The 24,779-nt window shown below is 38.0% G+C and overlaps 1 protein-coding gene across 7 annotated transcripts in view; it reads left to right on the top strand.

The window, feature by feature from the left end:
• RABGAP1L (RAB GTPase activating protein 1 like) overlaps positions 1-24,779 on the top strand; it is a 258,432-nt gene that overhangs the window by 39,468 nt on the left and 194,185 nt on the right. For all 7 annotated transcript variants that reach the window (XM_074598608.1, XM_074598609.1, XM_074598607.1 and 4 more), the window contains 6 exons: positions 684-844; positions 1,650-1,760; positions 5,952-6,018; positions 7,458-7,560; positions 9,216-9,382; positions 15,124-15,271. In XM_074598608.1, the coding sequence (XP_074454709.1) occupies positions 684-844; positions 1,650-1,760; positions 5,952-6,018; positions 7,458-7,560; positions 9,216-9,382; positions 15,124-15,271 (757 nt within the window). The remainder of the gene's footprint in view (positions 1-683; positions 845-1,649; positions 1,761-5,951; positions 6,019-7,457; positions 7,561-9,215; positions 9,383-15,123; positions 15,272-24,779) is intronic.

The raw sequence follows: 24,779 nt of genomic DNA on the forward strand, positions 1-24,779 counted from the left end.
ACATTCACAGAATGTGCAGCTAGTCATACATGAATATTAATGTCATTTGATTTTTTTTCTTTTAGCATTTCAATAAATTCCAGAGTGCACTGTAATGCGAAGATTTAGAAAGCCTAAGTTAAGACGAATAGTTCGTTTTTTCAGGCCTACCCCTTTTGAGTATGTTTCAGACTGAAGTTGCAGTGTGGACCTTGTGAGTTACAAAGAATCATTTTACAATATTCTGCCCTAGATATTTTAGGAAGAGCTATGTGATAGTTTGGGAGAAAAGGATTTTCTAGGGTGGAAAAATAAGAGAAAAGAAGAAATCTTGTTTTTTGACATCTGCAAGAGCAAGCTGTAAGTTGTGTTGTTAAATACACAACCTGAGAAGCACGTTATTCAGGTCCGCTAATGAGTTGCATTCCTAAATTTGTAATGTATATTGACTTACTGAGTGTTACATGAGCAATGAGCAGCGAATGTGATGTGAATGGGAATAGGAGATGTTGTTACTGAATTTGCTTGGTTATTAAACACCTGATCTGAATGTTTTGTGTTGTGTGAGGCATGCTTTGTGTTCAGTATAAGAGGCAAGTGACGGTAACTTTATGTCCCTCAAAACCACATCACAATGCTCCATTAAAAATACTCTCTTTTTTTTTTTTTTTCATAAAACTATTAATTTTTTTGCTTTTCTGCAGGTCAGCCGAATTTTGTATAGTTTCTCAACAGCATTCAAACGGTCTTCCAAACAAGCATCTGATCATGTAAAGGACTTTGTTCTTCCTACTCCGGATAGTGATGTGTACACTTTCAGTGTTTCCTTAGAAGTCAAAGAAGATGATGGAAAAGGGAATTTTAGGTAATCTGAGTGGAAAGGGAAAAGTAGAAATCTCTTTGAAGAAAGTGTATAGCTACTTGCAGAAGGCACTGCTGCTATAGTGCAGTAAAATAGATTCAGCCTCTTTTCATAAATAGACTTGTTATAAAAAGGGAGCTGTTGCTTTGCTATTACAGTTTTCTTCTCTGTATCTTTTCTGTAAAAAGATTAAAAATCAGGATTTTTTTTCGTTAGTTTATTTTAAATACATGATTTGTGGGAGGGATGCTCAAGGTAGGCCTGTGTAAATGGCAAAGATAGTAGGAAGTCTGTCAAACTTTAGTCAGACCAGTTTTCTCAAGTAACTACAGTCTAGTGGTCTCTTTTTTTTTTTTGAGGTTTGTTTTTGTTTCAATAGGCTATTGAATTCCAAATTTATTGAAGATAGAAAATGTAGGCTTCTCTAAGGATTACAGGGAACATGGGAGCAGTGTCTTCTTTGCCTAACAGTTAATTGCAAGATTTTTTTCACTGGAATTGCGAGTTAATTCTGTGAAAACTTCCATTTATTTTTTGCTTCATAGCCAGTATATAGCGTATTTTTGATCATTTTAAAACCCAAAATATCCCATGCATTTTTGGATACATTTGCCTGGTAAATCCCCCAGACAGTATACAGTATGGTTTTCTTCAGTGCGGGTTTAGTAACTTGTGAAAAAAGGAAGAGGAGGTCTCTCAAATGAGCTGAGCCATTAACAGCTTAAGTGGGCTGCTACTCTCTTTTATGTATTTAACAGTTAATCTTCTATACCTGTGCTAAAGAAACTTGTTTTTTTTATTCTTTTAGCCCTGTGCCAAAAGATAGAGAGAAATTATATTTCAAGCTGAAACAGGGAATTGAGAAGAAGGTGGTGATTACAGTTCAGCAACTCTCAAACAAAGAACTGGCCATTGAAAGGTAAGATTCTTATAAAAATAATGCAGGCTAAGTTTTTGAGAGAATGGTATTTAATGTACTTTTCCTTGGCTTTCCAAGTTACGTGACAGGAAAAATACAACAATAACACAAAAGTAGCATTGCACAATATAATTAATTTATAGATGCATGGTTTGTTTTTAAATTTCTTTTGAAGTACTTGTGACTTTTAGGTAAAAACAAGAAACATAGCCTGTAATACTCAAATGTTCTTGTTTTTTTTCCCTTTTAATTGTCTTTTTGAATGTGGTGTTAGGATACCTATGACATTCAAATGCTTTCAACTTTGCTTTCTGTTGTTTTTAAGCAGTGCAAAACCACTCATTTATTGTAATCCTGCATTAGCAGCAGCTCACCGTTTAGTAAAAGTAACCAAGCTGGTCGTCTGAGCTATGTTAAACCTTGGAGCGTATTAATCTGTTAGACTGATGCGCTGGCACACTGCAAGTTTGGACTCAACCTGCTGGTTAGAAGCAGCATTCTTTTGGTGGAGTCTTCAAGATGAGTAGGATTCCTTTGTAGTTTTGTTATAATATGATTCTAATGTTTATCTTCAAGTGATGGTGAAGAGCTCAGGAATGGTTGATGACTCATGCTGTATCTCCTGGAAATTCGATGAGAGGGATCCCTTTTGCACAGAATAATTTGACTTTGTGCAAAGCATTTGCACAAGAAGTGGATCATGTGTGTGAAGAATAACTTAATTAATGTGTTCATTAACACTATACTCATGTTACTGCAGTAGTAGTAGGTATTGTATTAATTTGAATTAGGAAATTCCTTATCAATAGCTCAATTTTTAAAAATAGCAAACGCCACCAGATGGCAATCTTATCAAAAGAGTAACAATAGAAGAATTCAATTTCAGTGACAAGGTAATTCAAGATAACAGGAGTATCAAGAAAAAAGTCCCACAACCCTCCCAGAACCTAAGATTGATTTCTTCACTTGCTTTCAAGTTCTTATTTAAAAAATGAAACTAACATTTTAGACAAGTAATATACAGCAGAATTTTTTATCATCACTGTTTTGTGTTGTAAAACTGTGCTTTAGCTACTTATTTGCTTTAAAAAAAAATCCTATTTTTAGTGTATTTTTAATTTAAATAATTTTGGCTTCAGAATTCAGTTAATGAACGATGAACTCCTTTAAGCATGTCTGAATAGGATTTGATTGTTGGGTTTTTTTTTTTCCCAAAAGCAAAGCTACCTTCCTTGGAAACTAGCTTTTATTTTGATTTCATTTTGAATATTCAATCAGGATTTTTTTTTTATCACCACAAGCTTTGCTGATAAAGGTATTCAATTGACATGTGATACACAGGCTTGTAAGTCATTTTATGTACTTACACTGCATAACATGAAAATTCAAAACCAGTATAAAAGACCAACTCAGGTTACATCAGACGGGGATCTTTTAAGCAATTTAATGTGCCTTTAAAAGTATTTCTAAGTGGAAATGACAATGCAAAAAAATGTTACTAAAGAAATTTGGTCTCTGGTCTAAAGAGTTCAAGAGTCTTTCTTCATGGTCGCGCAAGAGTAAACCTGGCATCACTTGGAGACTTGCCACCTCCTGGTGTTCAGGTAGGGCCCATGGCTGGCTTAGGTTGGTGACTCAACTCTCAGTTGGGTGACTTTGGCCCTTCCTCCCTCTGTGGCCTGTTTGACCTGGGGTTTGCTTGTTTTTATCCATGTAAAGAAATGATATTGGTTCCTGTCTCCTAGGTTTGAGTCATGGATGGCACTACGTAGGTTCAGTCCCACAGTATGGGGTATCAAGCCTTAGTTGAGTTACAGGATTCAAGAAGAAAATGCTGGTTAATAATCAGGGGTCTTTAAGAAAGTTCTGAGTGAAATAGCCTTTCATTCAGAAAGGGTGCAGGAGAGTTAATACCAAGTTATGTAGGTGTAGCTTAGGTTAAAGTCTAGACTGGCACCCTTAGAACTGATGTACAGAGTATTGGCTGGTTTCTCAGCGGTACTAGAAACTCCTAAAGATCATGTTATCATGTTAACTTAATACCATCAGGCTTATCTGTGGGTAGCTTTTGTATGTCCATAAATAGAAATATATATTAGTGGAGAATAATTTCAGTTCTTTTTTTGTGTGTCTAGAAACTAGCTGAATTTAAACAGAGTAGTGCACCTGCACATAGCCACTTGGTAGCCAGCTGTAAGTGCAGAAAACCCAACATGTCAGAAGTGGCGAGACTGAAGCCCACAGTCTGTGCAGGTCATTTTGAATCGTGGGTGTGTGGTTCAGCCCCCTCAAATGGGAGGCTGATCGTGTTGACAACTGTTTGCGTAAAACCTGGCTCCCCTGCAAGTGAGGGTCCTGAACTCTTATGAACTCCTTTTGCTCTTTGAACTTAGTAGGAAGAGAAGCCCTGACTCTTCTAATAGCAGGATGCTGCTAGTCATCAGAAGTATCTGCTTCTGTGGGAGGCAGGGGTTACTCGTTCCTGACTCCCACCCTTTTGGAAGCATACTTCCCAAAAATTTTGGCTGGCACACATCAGAACCTGCATACATCTGAGAGAAGCACAGCAAGAGCTAGGGTCTTTGAAAAGCACAGACATTTGCCTGCCGCTGAATCTTAGCCTTATGGTTCTCTGTAGCAGATGTACCAGAAGCTAGTGACCCCCCTACTACAATAAATTATAGCCCTCTCGGAGCTATTTCTACCTCAGAAACAAGTAGTCGTCAGTCTGCTGTAACGTTCTGCCTGGTCTTAATTAGTCTCACAGAGAAGCCAGCTTGTGTGGTTAAATATAAGTCCTAGCATCCTGGCTGCCTTGTCTGCTTTACATGGCACTGCGTTGTGCTATAGAGATAAATTAGTAGACAACAGTTTTGATCTATTTACCACTTCAATTTTTTAGATTATAATAGTGAAAGGGTATGGAGAAGGAAAAATACAATTGTGGATGGAAGTTACTGTTTAAGTGTAATGAGGTGGAAAATGAAAATCATATACCCAAACATAATGGGGGAAAACTTACTAGGTGGTGTAGTAATTGCATATCTTAAGACTTTTTACAGTTAATAGCATTATTGAAATGATAGTTGCTTTTATTTCTCTGTTTGTGATCAGTGTGCTTGCCTGAAAGCTGTGAAACTCTTCTGTCTTCATTGCTAACCTGTGAATGCTCAAATAATCTTTTACAATTTACATTTGCTGAAAAATATAAATAATAAGTGGGTTGCCCAGATGACAGAGCTGCCTTTGTTCAGACTTGGAGAAGGTTGGGAATGGGGGGCTCTTTGTGGTGCATTCAAATGCCTGCTGGGAGGGTCTGGAGGAGATGGAACTGGGCTCTTGGAGGTGCAGAGTGGTAGGATTAGAGTCAATGGGCACGAGTTACTTCCCTGGAAATTCCTCTGTTGAATGAGGCCAGTTGTTGCCAATACAAAGAGAGCTGAGCGTTGGAACAGGTTGCCAAAAGAGATCGTTCACTCCCTGTTCCTGGAGATGCTCAGAACTTGACCTGGCGAGGCCCTGGGCAACCCAGTTTGGTTTGGTCCTCTTTTTGAGTAGTGCCTTCAATATTTAGAAAGTTCGAAAGTGTGAATGCTTTAAGGATGTTTGGGAATTCTAATTTTTTTTTTACTCCTAAAAATATCAAGAACGTGTTTTTATTAAACTGGAATTCAAGGCCCTGTATAATACAGAAGTTCAGTTATAAAAAATAAAGAATGAAGGTCTAAAAATTCAGCACATTGTTGATTTTTTTATTTTAAGGGCCCGTGATGCTACATGATGTTTTATACCAGTGATGATACGAGTGATAGAATGCCTGAATTTGTAACTTTTCATATGATTGTATGGAAAACAATTTTTAAAATGGACTGGGGAGAGAGTGAATTTCTTCTTGCCAATCTCCATTACTAATGTATAGGAATTGTCGGTATCTTTAAGCTCAATATTCTAAGTTGTCTTTAAGAATAATTGTTTGTTCACAGGTCAGATGCTAATTTGTGTCATCTTCATTCTGGAAAATAATTTCATTGTCATTTCTATAATATATATTGTGATGTTTCCTGAGCGTTGCCATAACACTAACAAAAAATTAGAAGCAGTAGGTGGCTGTGCCATTATGTTCAAGAAAATGCTTTTGTATTTTGAAAAGCTAATTATCTTTTTAAAAATTTTTTTTAATATATTTCACAGATGCTTTGGGATGCTACTAAGCCCTGGACGAAATGTGAAGAACAGTGACATGCATTTACTAGACATGGTAATACTTAGCTCTAATAATCCATTTAGGAAGATAGAGGTGATTTAAAAAAAAAAAACCAACAAACAACACCACAAACAAAAGCCAGCCAACCAAACCTCTCATCTGTTTTTTGTTTATTAAATCCTGGGGTTTATATCTTAAAACTAGAAACAAACTTGTTACATAGGATGGGCAAAACATTTAAATTAAAGTCAAAACCTGTGGCTTCTGTTTTTTGTTCAATTGTTGAAGACACAGATTAGGTCAGCCGACAGCTGGTTATTACAAATAACTACGCTTTCTGCATTGTTAACCATGTTGCCTTAAAATTTAGAGAAAATAATTGTTATATTTGGGCATCAGGGGAGTGGTCTTATTTTTCCAAGGTGCTGAAAACTTTGCCTTTATTTGCTTCATTTGAATTTAAATTCTTGCTCAGAGTTTGAAGTATTCACTTGTCTTCTACAACCTTCATTTCTTATGAGTTGTTCTAAGAGAACTGCAAAATAATGATACATTCTGTGATAATATCAATTTAATTTCATGCTGTGGATAAGAATATAACCATTTTCAATCAACAAATGTTTGAGTTAAACCAATCAGATGTTTTATGTCCGTATGGTTACCCCAGTTTTGCCTAGTCCATTTCTTTGCTCATGTTGATGATTCTAGCTATCAGTATTTAGTTCTCTTGTCCAACAAGATATGCAAATACTATTTTATTTGCCTGTTTGCATCTACTATTCATTTTTTCTGTTTTTATTTGCTAGCATTCGTTTCTCAGATATAGAGGTGTTGCTGTTAATGGTAACTTTATCCCATGTGGCTGTTTTGACTTTATTTGCCTACTGTCCTGAAATTTGGCACTTTAAATCTCAAGTTCCTGTGAACTGGAATTCCGGTCCATTGGCGTACTTAAAAATGTTAAGTCCATGCCCAAGCAACTCGGGCAACAATCTGGCAGAGATATAATTACTGAGCAGGAAAAAATCAGGCTGACCTTTGGGTTGGTGTTGTTAAGGTCTTACTCTGCTAAGATTTTTTCTTTTTTTTTTTTCCTGGATCATTTCTGTGTTTACTGTGGGGCATGTTTAATTTTATGAAGTCTCTTCTAACTCATCCTCTCCTAACAACCATCTCAGCTGCTCAGAAAGTAGAGTGGCAGACATCCCACCATGCTTTCATGCTTATAATAAACATTTAAGAAAATATGTTGATAAACTATCTTGTCTTCAGTTTCTTATGTAAAGTTTCTCTTCTGATGTTTCTTCTTTCCCTCCCACTTCCCTATAACCTTTCTAAATCCATTATTTCTCATATTCTTTATTTAGATTGTGTTCTCCAGAACGAACACAATCTTACTCTGAAGTTCTTGGAACTATTTCGCCTCTTTATGTTCAACGTCTTTGGTCTCCAACCATGACTCTTAATAGAATCCCGTATGTTTTTATTTTTAGGAATCCATGGGAAAGAGTTCTGATGGGAAGGCTTATGTAATTACTGGAATGTGGAATCCTAACGCACCCATGTTTCTAGTACTTAATGAGGAAACTCCTAAAGGTAATTTAATATAGTTTGTAAATTTGTTTTACCTGACATGGCTTTGGTGGATGTGTTTTCTCATGGAAATCATGGTGCGTCTGTCTGAGTATGTTCATCATTATGTTCCAGGAGTCCATGCGTAGAAACTTTACTGTATAAACATACGTAAAACGGAAATGTGAATAATTGTTCATAGAGCTGTGTGTTGCTGATATTGAGATGTTAAATTAGTGTTTGGGGTTTATGTGCCTGTTCCCTGGTTACTGGGAATTTTTGGTCCTAAGCATGCAGAAGTTGTTTTCCACCTTCAGTACTCAGCAAAGCAGTGGAAATCCGAGGTGTTGCTGTTTTCTTCCTTTAGTTTTGAGGTGAGTTGATTACAAATAGCATTACAATCCCTTCATCTTGGGGCAGCTGGAAGTGAAACACTGAAGTGCTTGCTTACATAGCACAGTTTCTTCCCACTAGAATTGATGTTCTCTGATGTGATGTAAAAGGTTTGAATGCATGTGTGGAGTTTGTTTCCTAACCCACAGCAGAGCTCACATCAGTTGCTTAAAGTATATACAGCCAGTGCCACTGTTCTTGCTGTTGGCTTTTCAAACCACATTGTTTCTTGTAGCATACAGGCAAAACTCTTACTGTGCAGCTTGACACAGTTCCTGTTTTATGATATGACGTTGTGTGTGTGTGGTGTGGTTTGGTTTTGTGGTTTGGTTTTTTTGTTTGTTTGTATGGAGTTTTTTGTTTGTTTTTTTTTTTTTTTAATGCCCACTTGCCTTTTTGGTCTGATAAGACAAGAGAATCTAGGGATCCTTGATGTCTAATTCTAAATGTTTATTTTAAAAATCTGTGTTTCCTGCATGCAAAATATCAGTTGTGGAGGAAAATGATGGTTACTACCTCTCTCTGTGGTGAATGTTTCCAGAAGCAGCAGTCCTTTTCTTGCACTGCAAATCTGCAAGGTACACTTGGGCTGTTTCAGTCTCGTCCTCTGGTCAGTTGATCCTACATTCCCCTCTACTTGAAAAAGCTGGAGTTATGCTTCAGTACTCGGAAGATGGAGCTATTACGGATCAAGATTGCTCATCCATGCTTTGCTTTAGAAATACGTTTTGCTGCTATGAGGACTGTCTGACCCAGAGAGTGGGACAGGGAGGGGTACGGTGTTTTGTGTCCTTGTAACTGACAGAGTATGGGCACGGACATAAAAAAATTATCTGAAGTGTTTCTTAGTGTTATGAAAGGTTTTAGGACAAGCAATGTTGTAGGAGACCCTTGGCACTCATTTGCTATACACACATATATATTCCCTCAGCAGTAAGTTTACACTTTAAAATGGGACCTTATCCTGTGCACGTTCCTTATGTCTGGTATGGATGGTGTATCTTAATGCTCTTTTCTTTGCATGACATTTTGCTCCTGTCTTTAAAACAAAGACCGATTGTCTTTGTTTTAAAAAGTTATTTACTTGGTGTACTAACGCATACGCTTGTTCTATGCAGCAGGCTTGTAGACTGCAGAATTCAGATAAATAAAATGGGTGCAACAGAATCAATATTTATACAGAAAGGGTTTTCAATGTAAACAACAGTTTACTTCTGCCATTTGTTGTTTTGAGAAATATGAACTTTGACTACTTTTCCTGTATGTAACTGACTTTTCTGTTTTAGATAAGCGTGTATTCATGACTGTGGCAGTGGATATGGTTGTCACTGAAGTAGTGGAGCCCGTCCGTTTTTTGCTGGAGACTGTCGTGCGTGTGTACCCTGCCAATGAACGCTTCTGGTACTTCAGCAGGAAAACCTTTACAGAAACTTTTTATATGAAGCTAAAGCAGGTATTGCATGGGGTTTTTTTTTGAATAAAATTTGATGCTGGGAGCATTTGTTTTGTCTGTCTTAATTTGGCCTTTCTAAAAGTTAGCATGGCACCTGCACCTCAGTAGTTTGTTTCTTTTAACTATTTATTGCTGAGATCCTTAAAGGCATAATGGTTAAGTGGCGCAGATAAATGTTCAACGCCTTTGTAAACTGAATTATAGTAAGTCCTAAGTCATTGGCTTTGTGGGCTTAAACAATTTTGAACCTACCTATTGAATTCTCTGTGATTTCATACAATCTGACCTCTGTGCAGACATCTAAAGCAAGTCCATTTGGTAAAATTGGGAAATGCCCCCTTAATTTTAACTCTAAAATCAACTAATATGTATCGAAGGGAAATCCTAGCTACTGAGGTTCAAAATGTGAAGGTAGGTGGCTGTTAGAATATAATCAATTAAAGGCAAAGGAACCTTACGCAGAGGTTTAAAAGAGTTAGATTATTACTCTTCTTTTCTCAAAGTATCTGAGAAGGTAGATTTCTCCATGTTTACAAAAAGATAAGTTTGGAAGAAGATTATTTGGAAAAGTAAGTTCTGATTCATGGAGAAGGTGCCATGTTTTCACCCTTGTGGTTGCTGATGAGGATAGAAAATTATCTGCGTTCTAGTCTTCAGTGCTGCAGGGCTTCGTGAAAGGTGAAGTAAGGGCATTATTGCAATGATTTATTGAATTAGCATTCTTCGTGTGATTTCATGATGATGACTTATGAAATGTTCAAATAGCAGTAAAGAAACAACCATTTTTAGTGAACTCTTCTCTGTAGTATTTCAGTTTGTTAGTCCCTTTGAGTTTGGCTTTTAAGTCAAGTTGTACAAACACTGCTCAATGCTACAGAGGGGGGAAGTGGTTAAGGTGAAGCTTAATGCATAGTTGTGTATTCTGTCTGTGTTAGCTTTCCCTGTGCTGGTGCGATTAACGTGCATTTATTTGTTCCTCAAGCCCTGAGAGATGATATATCCATCTCATCTGGTAATGCCTGTTGAAGAGTTATCTATTGAGTGGAATGCTAAAATGTCTCCCATTTTTGGCATTGGGTGAGGTATAGAAAGTATATGAGTTTCCCCTTTATCGTTGTAGGATGATGCACAGTTGCATCCTCCTGCAGCAACTGTTGACCTGCTTTCTCCAGAGACTTGTGTTGTGGTATTGGCTCAAAAAGTGAAGAGCAGAGGCTAGCTGGACCACTTGCATTGGAATGGTGGTCCATCATCTTTGACTAATGAAACCAAAGAGCAGTGATTTAATTTTACTGAGCCTAATGTGAATATTTCAGTTGTCACCTTCCTGTGGGGCACAGTAATAGGTCTAAAAAACCAAGCTATGTTGATGTTACATGGCAAAAGTGCAGCTGTGTTTAACACTTAGTGAGTAAATGAATTTCACTGAATGCTGTTTCTGTATTTCTTCCAGAGGTTAGCATAGCAACTTAGAATTTAAGAAAATCTGAGAAACGTAACTGTTATATGCAATTGTTGACAATAACTACATTTTAAATTTAAAGAAAACATGTTTGAAAAATCTTGCATTCTCAGCTGTTTGATACTTATCTATAATCAGTTAAGCTTTCCTTTTAAATCACTTGCAACTGTACTATTTTTAATTCACTAACATGGTGGCTTTCTTTTTTTCTTTCTCACCCCTTATAATGTGACAACATACACATGCCTCCCCTCCCTGAAGAAACATGTTCATTTCTCCCTGCTGTAAAATTATGAGGAGCTGTTCTGCAGATTTTTGGGAGAGGGACACTTTTAATCTTTGTAATCTTTGTACAAGATTGGGTGCTGAGTATGGATGACAGGGTCTTTCTGGTCGACCTGTAGCAAGTCTTTGTTTAGCCAATGATCAGTTGGACAGTTTGGATTGCAGTAGCTGTTCCTGCAGATACCTCGGAAAGACGCTGCATCTCAGGGCACTATTACTCCTTGGAAAATAACTTTGTAGTTACTGGGTATTGGGATCAGCTGTTTATGAACTTCTGGGGAAAGCAGTTGAGCTTAAGTAGATTCTAGAGAGTGTAACAATGGATTAATATCAAAAGCCTCAGCTCCAAACATAGGCGGCTTCTCTGCACAGGACAACAGATCCTGTGGTATAATTTTCTGCTGATGTAAAATCATGACAATAATGCTATCGGCCATTGCGCAAACGTAGCCTGTTTGACTGGGGGTGAGAAGTTCATGCATGTGGTCTGCCCGGTTCTCAGTTCTAGCGTGCAGAGTCCTTGGGAGGAACCTTTAGGCTTGGGCTGTCTCAGCAAGGCACCCATTGCGGTAAGGAAGCATCCATTACTGATGTTCCAAAAGGAAGCAACACTGAAAGGGCATTTTCCTGCAAGGGGTAAATGAGACCTGTCTGTATTGGCGGAAAAAAATCAGAACTCTTCCGAGGAGTGATTCATATGGATTTAATAGTCTGAACCAAGATGGGTGAGGCGCAGTCAATGCGAAGAATTACATAAATGCAGGTTGCTGTGTGATTTAGGATTCTTCTGTCTGTCTGTCTTTCTCAATGCACTCACGTGTTACTCATGCACATTTTCATCGTTAGAACATGATCCTTGTAAAGGTGGATTCCTGTAGATACCAAATACGTGCTTCAGAAAAAACAAACAACAAAATTATTTGCATGTTATAGAGATGGGTCTTGCAGTTAACCAGAACACGTGTAATTCTTGTAACATACAATAAAATCCATAGTACCTCATGCTGTACTCCCTCAAAAGTAAAAGCTATAGATAGCGATAGTTAATATTAGTGGCATCAATACTTGATTGATTTAACCAAGTACTTGATAATCACAGGGTTGGAAGGGACCTCTGGAGATCATCTAGTCCAACCCCCCTGCCAGAGCAGGGCCACCCAGAGCAGGTTGCACAAGAACGCGTCCAGGTGGGTTTTGAACATCTCCAGAGACAGAGACTCCACCACCTCTCTGGGCAGCCTGTGCCAGGGCTCTGCCACCCTCAAAGTAAAGAAGTTCCTCCTCGTGTTTAGGTGGAACTTCCTATGCTTAAGTTTGTGCCCATTACCTCTTGTCCTGTCCCCGGCCACCACTGAAAAGAGCCTGGCCCCATCCTCCTGACACCCACCCTTTAAGTATTTATACGTGTTGATAAGATCCCCCCTCAGCCGTCTTTTTTCCAGACTGAAGAGATCCAAATCCCTCAGCCTTTCTTCATGAGAGAGGTGTTCCAGTCCCCTAATCATCTTGGTAGCTCTCTGCTGCACCATCTCCAGCAGTTCCCTGTCCTTCTTGAACCGGGGAGCCCAGAACTGGACACAGTACTCCAGGTGCGGCCTTACCAAGGCAGAGTAGAGGGGGAGGATGACCTCCCTTGACCTGCTGGCCACGCTCTTCTTGATGCACCCCAGGATGCCATTGGCCTTCTTGGCCACGAGGGCACATTGCTGGCTCATGGTCGTCCTGTTGTCCACCAGGGCTCCCAGGTGTCTTTCCACAGAGCTGCTCTCCAGCAGGTCAGCCTCCAGCCTGTCCTGGTGCATGGTGTTAGTCCTCCCCAGGTGCAGCACCCTACACTTGCCCTTGTTGAATTTCATAAGGTTCCTGTCTGCCCAAATCTCCAACCTGTCTAGGTATCTCTGTATGGCGGCACAGCCTTCCGGTTTGTCAGCCACCCCACCAGCTTTGTGTCATTGGCGAACTTGCTGAGGGTGCACTCTATCCCCTCATCCAGGTCATTGATGAATATATTGAAGGGGACTGCACCCAGTACTGACCCCTGGGGAACACCACTCGTCACTGGTCTCCAACTAGACTCTGTGCCCCTAATCACGACCCTCTGAGCTCTGTCTTTCAACCAGTTATCTATCCACCCCACTGTCCATTCATCTAACCCACTCTTCCTAAGCTTCCCTATGAGGATGCTGTGGGAGACCATGTCGAACGCCTTGCTTAAGTCAAGGTAGACCACATCTACCGCCCTCCCCTCATCTATCCATCCAGTCATGCCATTATAGAAGGCTATCAGATTAGTCAGACATGATTTCCCCTTGGTGAATCCATGTTGAGTACTTCTGATAGCTTGATAATGGTGTTCTGTGAGGATAAAACAGGGATAATGGCTCTAATATCATCCTGTTAAATGTTATAAAATGCAGGGTATTTATGCCTACACCCCAAAGTTCATTAAGCAAACCTGGCTGATAATTGGAGCGGCTGCATCCAGGGAGTATCAGCTTTAAAGGAAGCAGATCTGAATGATTAATCTGAAATACAGTAGGAAGGTTTTCTCAGTATAAAATCACTTATATTGTGTGAGTCCAGGCAGTCCCTGTTGAAGTTACCCACCTGGGAAATTTCACCAGCTTGTTGAAGTTGCAAGTGCTGGTCAGCAGTTCTTGTGCATCTCCAGCAGAGGCGTCAGGGAGTCTTCCAGCTTTATTGTAACTTTGATTTTTAAACGAATTGAATATTCTCTAGCTGAAATTGTGTTCTTTTTCTTTTTCATGGTTAATTTGATGTTTTTAATATGTTAAAAAAATTACCTTGTTTTAACTGATTATGCAAGATGCACAAAGAACAAAATAGCACAACGTTTTGGGCTGGTTCATTTAATACAATCATTAGTTTGCAGTTTTATACAATTCTCTACAAATACATTAATCACTGCATGTCACTGAGTAACAACTGGGTTCAGAACTGTAACTCAGAGGAGAAACTAATACTCCTTTTATTTTAAATCTTACAACCTTGTATCCAGTGCTTAAATTATAGGTAACTTCTTTTTTCACATGAAAGTCCACTGAAGTGAAAGACTTAGATTAAACTCTGAACTTTTCCAGCTTGAAGTAAAAAGAAACCAAACAACTTCCCCCTGCCCAAAACCTTTGAGGCAGTTTGCCTTCAAAGTTATCGAATTCCTAAAGAGACAGATTTGGAATAAAAACTGTTTTTACAGAATGATTTCTGCTGAAAATATTCTGACCTCAAATATATATAGTTACAGATACCACACTCAAATTTCCAAGTTAGTTTAACTTAGATTGACAGATTTGTACATGTGTGTGTACACAGGCGCACACACATATGCACATATAGGAAACATATACATTTCCCCATCGAAAGGATTATATTACACTCACTGGAAAGAAGAAAGAAGATGAATTTTTCTGTTTCGTTTTTGTGTTTTTTTTTTTTTTTTAATGAGTAAAACACTACAAGGAGCTTTTCACAATTTATGGCTTTCAAAAAGCATGAGGTTTTGTTCTTTAGTCCTGTCTTTACCTACTAAAAACTCTTAACGTTAAATTTTCCCCCCTGCCTTTGGCACTGGATTCCTGTTTCTGTGATGTCAGTTACTCCAGTATTTTTCCTGTTTGTTCTCTCCTTTTTTCTTTTGCTGCAGTTTGTCTTTGACCTCATCTCATTCTAGCTATTTAAATGGGAAAGCTTTTTTAATCATCATTCTGAACAATACTTAAAATGGTTGTTAAGAGGCAGCTTTGAAAATATTGCCCTTTTATTTACATTTTCTACCTATAAAACTGAAAGAGAAATAGAGCTGTCAGTTACTGCTGGTCTACGTGTGCCATTGCAAAGAACCCTCAGGAAGTCTTGCCCAAACTGTTTTTTAGCCCTGACAGGAGATTTGTTTGTATGGGTTTGGGTTTGGCATGCTGTTAGAACTGTATGTATCAACAGTGGGGACCTAACGCATACACATGTTTTGTTTTAGTCTGAAGGCAAAAGCCACACAAGTGCTGGGGATGCAATTTATGAAGTTGTCAGTCTCCAAAGAGAATCTGCAAGAGAGGAAGAACTGGTCAGCCCAGCAAGTGGAGGAGGGCCTATGTCCTCATCCCAGGAGGATGAGGCAGAAGAAGGTAAGAATAAATGAGCACTTGCAGTTCTCGTAGATAGTACTATTATGTTTCTGCTGTTAATTTACTCCTTTAATTCTTCCTATTTGTGTCTATTAGAAATACAACTGTTTTGGGCAAAAAGATCACACATAATTTTCTGCTAGCGGCAGTTCTTTAGCAATGGCCTTTTTACCAACCCATTATTTGGAGTTCTTCCAGTAGCAGCAGCAGACAATGCGTGTCTGTGTTTCTGTCTGCTTCAAAACGTATCGCTGATGCACTTGTGCTCTGCTTATGAGATAGAAAACCTTTTCTAGATGGATTTTCTTCTAATCAGAAGCCATTTGCCTTGAATGTGCTGCTAAAGGACAGCGTTGAAATGGGCTTTGAAATGGTGGGCTTTAAATGCCTGTTTGTAAAGAAAAACAAAAAAAATAATCCCAAAAGGACTCATGTTGGGAATTCCCCCATCCCCAAACTGTCTGCTTAGCGTGTGATTCCTTTCCCCTCATTTATAACTGGGGCTTATCAGAGTATCTGCTGGTTCACTTGGGATCATGTTAGGGATTGCTGCTTTACCTGAGCCAAACGGGTTTCCCTGCCCCTTCCAAAGCTAACAGTGCCTCCATGTCTTTCCCACTGATGCTTTTTTTGTTTGTTGTTTGTTTGTTTGTTTGAAGGCCCTTGGCCTACTCTCCTCTCTTTGTCTCTGAGGGTTAGCCCGTAGCGTTCAGAATAGGCTTTCCGTGTGCCATTTTTGATCTGGGTATCTGACCTGCCAGAACTTGTGATAGTTTTCCCAAGTTATTGTTCAGATTTCTGTCACTGTTCTGACAATACTATAAAAAGTCTCATGTACTGCAGCGGAAAATTCCTTCTTGATTCTTACTTATAGGTAAGTAGCTGGATGTTAGTTTATGCAATACAAACCGTAACGCTCTGATGAACAGAGTCAGGAGCAGACAGGGATGGTTATGTGGTTACTCTTTTCCAGTTACCATCCAAAAGCCCCACATACCCAGGTGACAGCAGGCTTACAAAGCCCCCGCCAAGTGCTCTCTGGTGAATTGGAAACCTTCTACTGATTCCTGGAGGGAGTGGGATGGGCGCTGGCTACCACTGTTATTCCCTCCTTTGTATCAAGTACCACTTCTGAATTGTAAAAATACTGTTTTCTCTAAAGAAGCTTTTATATTTCATTAGTATTTGTGATTGCTTTACTGTTCATAGCAAGAATTATTTCAGATTTGACCTTTGGGTCTCATGGTTCAGTGTAGCATAATTGAACATCTACGGGTGTTTTTTTCCTTGCTGGATGTTTGAGTTGTATAGTCACAATGTTTTCTGGAGCTTGTTTGATAGGACGGAGTTTAAGTAATTACTTGAGTACTTTTTTTTTTAATATTGCTTCTTACTGGGAAGAGTAAAGCACTGTTCCAGAATTTGATGAATGTAGCACAATTAGTAATAATGTGGATATTGTCCTCTTGGTGCTATTATAGAATGGCTTTATTTTATTATAGAGTGAAAGTATTCCGCTGGGGTATGAACCCAAGTTAAACTTTGGTTTAGCTTCCTAATGCTAGTTTCCGTATTTTAAATGTAGATTACTTCCTAAGAGAAGACATTAAAAATATCATGATGCGACTCTGTTCTCATGGAAACTGCATTTAGAGTTATCTGCCTAGAAGTTATCTATCCTAGTGGATATGCAGGTTAAATGAGTCATTTGCAGTTGTTCTAAATAAATCTCTTCATTCTTTTTCTTTCTTTTTCTTTTCAGGGTACTAATTATGATGATGGAAAAAAAAAAACAAACCCTTGAGTTTACAATGTCTTGTCTTAGCCTTGGAAGAAGGCTTTTTCTTTTCTTTAATATTGAGCATGGTAGCTACCTGGCCATATAGGTTTTGTTTGCTTTTTTTCTGCTTGCAACCTGATTAGGGCAGGTGCATTATAAGGTCTTTTGTATTTCATAGGCCAGAGGCTGGTGTTCCCATTGCAGATATTGAGGATTATTATCTGTTCTCTCTTTTTTTTTCTTTTTTCTCCATACCCTCATATATATCCTACATGCCCGCAGAATATCACTTGATTTACTTCAGAAGCACCATACACTGCAGTTTCATTTGTATAATGCTGTAAGAATGCATGCCTCATTTGCACCTTCCTGGATTTCTGTGTACCCTGTGTGTGTGTGCATACACACAGCTCAGTGGGATGTCTTGTGTCATGAGTATATGAATAAAGACGTTCATAAGAAAGAAGGCATTTTTTTCAATATTCTTGTTCTTTTTGTTTTAATGAAAGACCAACATGCTTCCTCCCTCCCCAATAATGATTTAAAATAATTACTGTACTAGTGTTAGGCGTAGTCCCTTTCAAATGTGCAGCAACTGCATATAGAAAATTGAGATCATATGTTCCCTAAATAGCATTCATAGCTTTTAATAGTCTTTTCTCATTTTAGCTTTATTTTTCATCTGAACAGCTATGTAAAAAAATTAAGATCTTTGCAAAGATTGTGCAATAGCTACTTAGAGATCTTTCAGATCAACCTCACTGTTTTTAAATTATTAATATTATAATAGATATTTCTGGCAACCCAGTCATCTAAGGTTCCTTGCTTTGGACATGATCATTTTTAAAATATAATGAATATTAATGATTTCTTGTCAAAACCTAGAATGTAAAGTATACTCCTTGATAAGAAATTTTCTATTAATTTCAGAATATAATTTTAAAAGATTCAAATATATAATGAGGAAGTTCTTACTCTTTCTGGAAAGGTTTCAAATTAAACAGATTTAAGTGTCCATTTTTTTCAATAAGCAGAAAAGTACACTGTTAATATTTAATTTTGAGTAGAACCTTGTAACAAGGTGAAGAGCACAATTGGTTGAACTAATCTGTCTCCTTTTTGGAGCATTAAGAATAAGTGAGAACATGTACAGAAGTGATGGTTTGTATATTGCATTATTCAAAAAAGACAAAGCCGCGCAGAGCATTTTTATTGTAGTGTCATTCTGTGGCAGGATGAAGTGGCGGCTGCGTGTGTGAGTCTAAGGATTGGAGAAAATTGCCTTCCAGCAGAAGCATTTGCAAGGAGAATGTGGTCCTAGAAACAAGTAAAAAAGGAGAAGGTGAAGAACAGGTTGCCTTCTTTTTGCAGCAAGTGCTTGCTTAGACCATATGTGAAATGTCAACCTTCCTTTGGCTCTAATATTTTTTTTTCCTTTTAACTATAATATCACATTACAGGAGAATACTAGATAACTCCATTTGAGTTTCTTCTTGAATCAGAATAATGCTAGAAGGTTAAGGATCGCTGTAGGTGGGAGTAATTCTGTGTAAAAACAGAAAATAGTCTTTAAACTGATTGTTACTGACTTGGAAGACTATTTTTTTTGCTGAAGTTTTATGTGGTCCCAAGTGTCTGGTTACTAGATACTGTTCCAATCCATAAATTGCATGCAGAGTAAACACGGCATGTTTAGCAAACATCCTGAAACAGATAATTCATTACAGGTAAAAAAATAACATGCCTACGAAGTCTCCAAAATGAAGCATGAGTTGTAGATTGCTTCTGGAATACTCTCAAATAACTTAATGCTTGGGTTTGTGTTTGTATTTACTGCAGCAACAGAGTTCTCACTGGTTTAGATATTTTCTGACAGCTGGGAATTGAGCAGGGATGCAGATGACAGGATAGTGGGTACTGACCCAGAAACAGTGGACTTAAACGGAAAAGAATCCTATTGAAATTTGTTTGGCGTTTAGTTATTGGCCTTTAATAAGGAGAAATTGTATCTTAAGTATGAAGCTGTAAGAAGTAAGCTGTATGAAGTAAGAAAGGGCAGCAAAAGGGAAGAAATAACAAACTTAAGAGGGTAAAGCTTTCTCTGTGTCTTAAGTCTCAGAACAAAAAGGAAGAGATATTGTAAAATAGAAAAAATAATGTAAGAGGTATGGAAATTCAGTGTGGAGATGGTGAAATTTGACAACGAAAATAGAAATGAAAGGATAGAGGACCCTGAAAGCTTCAAAGAAATCTGGGTGTGGTATGTTGGACAGCACAAAAAGATGGTGCGTACAGTAGGTAGGGAGTGGGCAATACTAAACCGGAGATGATCAGCCAAACTAAATCAGGATACACTGTCAAATGGGGTGGGTGGGTGGAGGCTGTTTTCAGGATTCAAAAAGGAAAGGGTTAGAGGAGGTGGTGTTTTAGGAATCAATAGAGCTATTGAGAGTATTTTGTGATAAAATTGGAGTTTACGATAAGGGATAGCGTGAACAAATGAGGATGACTGGGTGAGAAGAATGACATTAGTAGTGTGGAAATAGTCAAGTCTGCATTTTTATCCAAATTAAAAATAGCTTTATGTAATTCATAGCAACTCTTTGTTGTATTAATCCAATACAGAGTAATGTTGGTGAGTCCTAAACAAGATCAGTTAAATCTGTAGTGGAGTCTTTCAGCTATCTCCATAAAAATTAACTAAAACTTTATAAATTCACGAGGTCGTTTGGCTCATGGCTATCTTCAGAGAAGAACCCTTTGCTGCAGTTCCGTAAGAGATGAGTTTTAAAATACAAGCACTTCTGAAGAACGCAGTTCTGTATCTTCCAAATGAAAATATTCCTGATGAGCCTGGTGTCATTTTATGGACTCTGCTATCCATTCTCTTGCATTGGATTATTTTCATGCCTTACAAGTTAACTTTTGTTATTAAAAACGCACTCGGTTGACTTCTGCAGCTATTATTGTGTTGCCAGAAAGAATATGATCCCTTCCTTAGTATCTTTAAAAAAAAAAAAAAATACTGAGTACAAAAGACTGTATTTTTTCAGTTTTCCCCAAACAGTGGCAGTTCTTGTTGATAGTTACAGTTGTATTTAAATTTGTTCATGCAGGTATGGCAAGTATTTGAAATGTTTTCAATTTGAAGCACTTCTGTGGGTTACAGAAGTATTTAATGAAATTGCAGGGTTGTAAATGAAATGGGAAACTGGGGAATTTTCAGGCTGTTTGGGTTGCAGGCTTATAGAGAGATGGAAGTAGAGGGAAGGCCTCCTGACTCTGGGGCTCAGGTTCTTTCCTGTCCTGTAACCCAGGTTGCTGTTGGAGTTCACCTCTAAAAAGCTAAAAACGCAATGTTTGCAGGCTAGGCCCTCGGGAAACAAGCAGGACTTACTCAGAGCTGTTATACTCCCCTCTCCCTCTCCACCGTCCACAAGACACTCCTGCAAGGGGAATCCGCTGACAACTTTGGTTTATTCTTGCAGAATGATAGGAAAAAGTTCTTTCAAATTAAGGGAGTTTTCAGTTCCTTGGGTAGATAGGTGAAATCTGGGTTTTTTTATTTCCATTTTTTTTTTTAATAGTTTACATAAAATCAGTTCAGCCTGTGGTACAAAATAGACATTTTTCAGTAATAAATGAGCATAAATTGTTGTTTGCATCTCATCTGGATGCAATTGCAGATTATTTTGAATTCTTTGTATGGTTTATTTTGGTAGTGGTTGTTTATTCCTTGTCTGCCTATAAACAGTATGGTAGTTGAAAGTAATTTATGAAAGGATTTGCAATCCTGTCAGTTTATTAGGAATTAGAACTTCCTATTGCTAGAGGATCTGCTCAGGTTTCAGTCATGAGTACCATGGTTTTGTGTGGCCTCAAGCTGCCACTACTGTGCCCATATAATTTCACATTTCATATCTTTAAAAAAATTAGCTTATTTAACCAACTTCATATAGAGATGATGAAAAAGACTTTTCCCAACAAACAATTCCCCCTGACTTTTTACTAATAATTATTAACCTCAGAGTGAGATTCTTGTCTTTTTAGTTTTGGTCATTAGCTTTCTAGTATTTTGTGAAGTCTAAGTATTTTATAATCAAAGTGCCTTGAATGCTGCCATGGCACTTTCAGTAAATGCCAGGCACTATATAATTTTTATGCGTTTATAATGTTGATTTTTTGTTTTGCATTTGGTTATATCAAATATGGCAGTAGATACTAATCTACAAATTTGTAAATTACTAATATGGAGTAAAGAATTGCATTGCCTTAGAATTGTGACGGCATCTCAGATCTGATTTTTCTTGCGTGTTCTCAAAGCTGTCAGCTTTCAGCCAGCAGAGTACATGTGGAAGATGTTTATATTTACAAGAATACCTCCACTGTGCAGCGTTTACTTGGCTTTGTCATCTGTGTGGGAGCAAAACTACTGAACTGAAGTGATAATTCTTCTCCATGCTTTTATTCAGCTTTAAGCATTTGTACATCAAATTTAGATATGTCATGGTGGCCCACTTGTGTGTTCACTCCACGAGGGCAGAGTCATCTCTTCGTGCGTGTTTCTGCACTCAGATTTGGATGCACAGTTAAGGTTTGGGGTTTGTGGTCTTTTGTTGTTCTTGTTTTTAAATTATTCTTGTTTAATATAACAGTAATGCAGGGCCTGGGTAGAAACTATGTGACACAGAACTAAGGTATGTTTCTAAATGCAGAAATTTTTATTGTCTTTTAAAGAAAAAGTGGGCTTGGCTAGCCATTTCACACAACCAGCAGGATTGTTCCAAAGTAGGGGTGTGGGTCCTTGGAGGGATTTTGCACACACTTCTTTATAACCAGTGAAAGCCATTATCATATGCAGTGAGTGAAAGACATCATCCATCCATCCATCCATCCATCCATCCATCCATCCCATGCTCTTCCACCCTCTTTCAGTGTCTGTCAAATGTAGGGTTTTTTGGAATCCAGATTTTCGGTTACAGAGAGAAGTAATTGAGTTTGCAAACTGTTCGCAAGGTAATAAAAAATTTGAGATTTGACAGCATTAGCTTTTGCTCGAATGATTCTAAGTGAAAAATGTGTATCTTATAATTCATAAAAAAGGAATAAGAATAAAAATACTAATTTTTGCTATTACTGGTTTGCTTTTAGTGAAGATTTTGGGTATCTTTCTTTTTTTTGTTTTTACCCTCTTGATACGTTCTTCAGTAGCTGCCAAATGAATTTTTCTACAAGTTAATTACATAACTTGCATATAAACAGAAGGTTTTTGTGAGCAGAATTTAATGCAAGTCTTTGTTCATATTCATAAATCCATATTTTTCTGCTCCAAAGCATTACTTTTCCCTCTAAATTAGAAAATAAACTGAGGATTGTAATTTCATAAATATTTGGAAGGCATTTTGAAATCTTTTTCTCTTCATCAAAATGTTTTGTTAATGCACTGAAAAGTTGGACCTTTCTGAAAATCTACCGTATTTAATACTAGAATGAACTTCATGACTTAAACTTTGTTTCACTCTTGTCTTTCCTGGCAAAACTATAATTCATGCTCTATAATTTCCTGTTACCTTATAAATGGAAACTTGCTTTTTTGTGGCCATTCTCACGATCTTCTTTTATCTGGTATGTATGGAATGATTCCATGTCAGTAACGTCTGTATCTTGTTGCCCTGATAATATGCTGCCAACTTCAGCTCCCCCTTCATTTTTGTTCTTCTCCTACGTAAAAATCAAACTTCTCAGTTTTGAAGTATTCAAATTCTGTTCCCACCTATCTTCATGACCTAATTCCCTTCTCCTTCAGGCTGCTCCAACTGTATTATTTTTCAGTTCCACCCACTCTTTTATTTCATTTGTAACAGCTTCTCAATTAAAACTCATTAAAAATCCTTTTTTCTTCTTCACATCAGTGCTCAAATCCCACCTGTTGATTTTTTTTTTTATCTGCTGTATGCATGCATTTCTACTCGTTTTAGGATGTACTTCACTTACTTTTATGCTTGAACTCTCTGAAAAAACAGTATAGTTTTCTGCCTTATTTGCCTTTTTTGTTAACTGACAGATGAGTTTGACTTCTGAGGCATTGTTATATTTCAGGTGATCTAGTAGATTTCTGTAAGGAGAACGCAGTCTATTGGAAAAGTAGCTCTGTAGCTATGTAATCAGTGTTAAATGTGCATAAGGGGAGTATTGTGTAAAGGAAAACTTTTAAAGTAAGATGCAAAAAAAAGGCCCATTCAAAAAAAAACAAAAACCAAAACCAAACCAAAAAAATGCTCTTTCACTGTAAAAAATGGAAGATTAAAAACATTCAAGTGTTTTTAATACCTCAGTTGTTGTTGCCATGAGTAAGAGTTCTTAATCTATTTCCTCAAGCCCAAAATGGAAAACACCACTAAACATAGTTGATGGCTTTTGTTTGAAGGCGCCTGTAAAGTACCTGATGAGAGGAACATCTGCGCTATTTGGCTTTTTTCTGGTTGGTTTCTGACAGTGCTTTGTTACAGCCTTTACCCACCTGTCGGTGCTGCTGGGGATCCCAGAGCCGCCCTCTGGGGTGCCCCTGCTCTGTCCTTGGGGGCGCCAAAGCCTTCTCCATCAAAATAAACGAGGGGCAAGAAGAGGCCAAGACTTCATGTCTCTGTGTGTGGGTGGGTTTTCTGTGGGCTATTTGCTTAGCATAGAGAGTTATACGTCTGTAATTCTGTTTTGAACACTCGCTGCTCGGTACTTTGTTTGAACCCCTCTCATCAAGAAAAAACATAGGAAGAAAAAAATCAGAAATTAGTGGAAGTCTGGAGAATGTGTCCTTTGAGGAAAGAATAAATACAAAGGTTTTTGTTCGTTTGTTTTTTTGGAAGTGAGATGTGCTAGAATTCTTTAGGAGAAGAAGGAACACGAGTAATGAAGCCCTTGGAATGGGCTGTTGGGAAGGCAACTGGAGGTCTGTAGCGTCAGGTGAGACAAGTACCTGCAGGGGACTGTGTGATCCAGACCTGTGTTCTCTGTAGCCAAGGTGAAAAATGAGAACTTGGATAACCTAGTGGAGCTGTCTCTTAAGGCTCGTCTTACTCGCTCTGTTGCTGTCTTGGGAGACAGTCAATTTCATGGCTTTACAGCACTCCAAATGCGTACAGCCTTTTTATTGCATAGGGTGGTCTTCTGTGGCACTTCATCAATTACAAATACTTTACTATAGAAAGCAAACAAATAAAAACCCCAAATGTGAGCTCCCCAACGCAAAATAACCTTATTGCCATTTCATATGAAAGGAAATTGGTGTAATCCTGAAAGTTTTATTTGTTCTCCACTAAAAACAGCCTTTCAGGCTATTATGGATCAGACAAAATCCAAAGAGGTGCCTCTGTTGCGTGGAAGATGGGCCACTTCAGGGAGCGTTTTCCAAATTATTGTCTACCAAGAATAATGAGCCATAGTTTATTTTGCTAAAGGTGCTGCTAAAATGCTGAGAGCCCTTTCATATGAACAGTGATGTTTCTGCAAGTTGCGGTCTGTTTTTTAAAGGACAAGGGGAAAAGTTATAATTGAGCCTCGTCAATAGAATATTGTTACGGCATAAATGTTAGTGCCGGGCCACTTAAAATACAACTCTGTGCCCTATTCTGAGGAGTCTGCTCAAATAATAAATAATTTAAGTAATGAGTGTTTCTAAATCGAGCAGGCACAAAATTATGTATATCCAGAAGGCTGCCAATCTTATTTTCA

The sequence above is a fragment of the Larus michahellis genome, chromosome 8, assembly GCF_964199755.1.
Source record: "Larus michahellis chromosome 8, bLarMic1.1, whole genome shotgun sequence".
In the NCBI taxonomy this organism is placed as follows: Eukaryota; Metazoa; Chordata; class Aves; order Charadriiformes; family Laridae; genus Larus; species Larus michahellis.